Genomic DNA, 2,369 nt, shown 5'->3' with positions numbered 1-2,369 from the left:
ACCAGGAAAAAAGGTTTTCAACTATTATTCTACATCAATACTGTGATTCACCCAACATGATAAAAGATGAATATAAACTTAGTTGAAATAGTTCAGGTGTTGTCAGTGCTTCAGTATCTGTATTCAGATGTGTATTGAACCAACTTGAGGACACTCATAAGAACACAAAAATGAAAACCATATTTTTAAAAAGATGGTTATCTAGTTTGACTTCATACGTATCGACAGCGTGAATTTATGTACATTTTATTCAGCCAGCTAACTGGTAACTGGGCTAAACATGTTAACAGCTGTTCCAGCCAGACTAGATCAATATAAACTCATTCGTCTAAAGTGGTGTAACTGTGGGCTGGTGAAGAACGTGCGCCGTTGCTGTAGTGACCGTCACGCGCGAGGGAGACAGGCACGCGCTCTGACCGGTTAGCATCTCGAGCTAACTGTCAAAAAAAAACCCAAACTCCGAGCAGCTAGGCGGCTAACCAGCTAGCGTGTTTACCTCAGCCGCCCGGCCGAATAATGTATTCACTTTGCTTCTTCGCTTACTGCTTAATGTGTGTAACATTACCGTATGTCTCTGACATGTCGACCCCGCTTTTGGACACGACCGGTACTCAACTGGCCTGGCGGTATTTGAGTGTTTGTTTAATCCGAACAATACTGAGGTGTTTCTCCGGCTCGCTGCGCTACAGCCTCCAGTGGCGTTAGCCGACGCGCTAGCTACTTTTCTACCGCCGCAGCGTTTCCGGTTTCGCAATGGCAGCGCAAGTGCGAACGCGCTTGCGTCATCACGCAGACTGACGCAGGGTGGGATGGGGGGGGGGGGGGGGGGGGAGGGGGGGGGCGCAACTCCATCCACTCCGGCCCAGTCTAGTGTCGGAATGTCGTTAATGTTGTACGTTATATACGTTATATGCATCATATGAGTGTATTAGAGCGGGGCCTTGTCGGCATCACGTTTTAAATGCATTTTAATGGGATTGATACAATTAATGTCACCAACGTTTGTTACAGCCCGTCTAATACTGTGCTTATTTTTTACTTACACACACACACACACACACACACACACACACACACACACACACACACACACACACACACACACACACACACACACACACAGATCATATATAATCTAATATATAAACATTTGGTTACTCTTTAGATCACCACATGATGGCAGTAAAACCTCTTGCAGGATTTTGGCAGACTTCAGCAGTACGTACCTTTATAGCTGTTTGTCTCACAACTGAAAGGTTGTAGTACTTTATTTAGCGTTTTCTCTGGTCATTTTGGCATGATTAAGTTCAAAAGGTCTGATAATTAATGAGATATTAATAATATATCAGTGACTATTCTCTAGTTCTGTAAATGCTGTCTATTAATCCTCCCCCCAAAACTAAAACATGACAACTTGATTAAAAAAGCAACAAAAAAAAAAAAAAGTAAATAAATAAAAAATAACCCTCTAAGATAAAATAACTTGCTGGTGTGATGACATAGCGTTTTCGCTGGTTTTGTGTGTGGACTCCACTGGTGTTCTCCTGGAGGAGATGGCTTTGACCCCTTTATGTTTAGGGTGCAAATGTTCAAGTGTTGGCTAGAGACAACTGTTTCTGAAACACAAAGACACTGATCTCCCATTATCTCCTTTCCACACCTCTCTCTCTCTCTCTCTCTCTCTCTCTCTCTCTCACACACACACACACACACACACACACACACACACACACACACACACACACACACACACACACACACACACACACACACACACACACACACACACACACACACAGGAGTAACAGGTGATAAATCACTGCACCCTCTGCCTCCATCTCTGTGCTTGCCGCTCTGTCTTTGTTCTCCTGGGGCTGCTCCATCCTGCCTGAGCCTCTTACTCTCTTTTAAAAGCTCTTTTTGTCTCAAAGATTAAAAGGAGGAGGAAGCGTCGTGTGAGGGCATGGATGTTTTCTTAAGGTTGTCTAAACTTAAAGTGGCGGCTGCAGTAAGTTGGGAGTGTGTTCTCTGTGCTGTATGGCCCAAAGCCATGGCATTGTGGGCCAGGAGACCTTAAGCCTGCCTTTGTTTAGACTGAGCAGAAGCCACGCTGTTCACCTTGAACATACTCATAAACACAGCAGATAGATTAGAGCTAAGTATGTCAGCACTCCTGAAGTACATACATTCAGTAATTCACACACACACACACACACACACACACACACACACACACACACACACACACACACACACACACACACACACACACACACACATACGCTCACAGGCAAGGCACAGGAGAGGCATGTCAGGACATGTCACCTACATGTTCTCACAGAAGAAAGAAAAACAGAGACTGGTTTGTT

The 2,369-nt window shown here is 44.5% G+C and overlaps 1 protein-coding gene across 1 annotated transcript in view; it reads right to left on the bottom strand.

Annotated features, from left to right (window-relative positions):
• The window catches only part of rab4b (RAB4B, member RAS oncogene family), an 8,933-nt gene extending 8,201 nt beyond the window's left edge, over positions 1–732 (bottom strand). Inside the window, exon 1 of the mRNA XM_076976155.1 lies at positions 566–732. Coding sequence (XP_076832270.1) covers positions 566–581 — 16 coding nt within the window. The 5' untranslated portion in view covers positions 582–732. The remainder of the gene's footprint in view (positions 1–565) is intronic.
• Positions 733–2,369: the final 1,637 nt, after the last annotated feature.

Source organism: Brachyhypopomus gauderio, chromosome 16 (genome assembly GCF_052324685.1).
Source record: "Brachyhypopomus gauderio isolate BG-103 chromosome 16, BGAUD_0.2, whole genome shotgun sequence".
Classification (NCBI taxonomy): domain Eukaryota; kingdom Metazoa; phylum Chordata; class Actinopteri; order Gymnotiformes; family Hypopomidae; genus Brachyhypopomus; species Brachyhypopomus gauderio.
The sequence above is the reverse complement of the archived record's forward strand: the minus strand, read 5'-3'. Positions and strand labels throughout refer to the sequence as shown.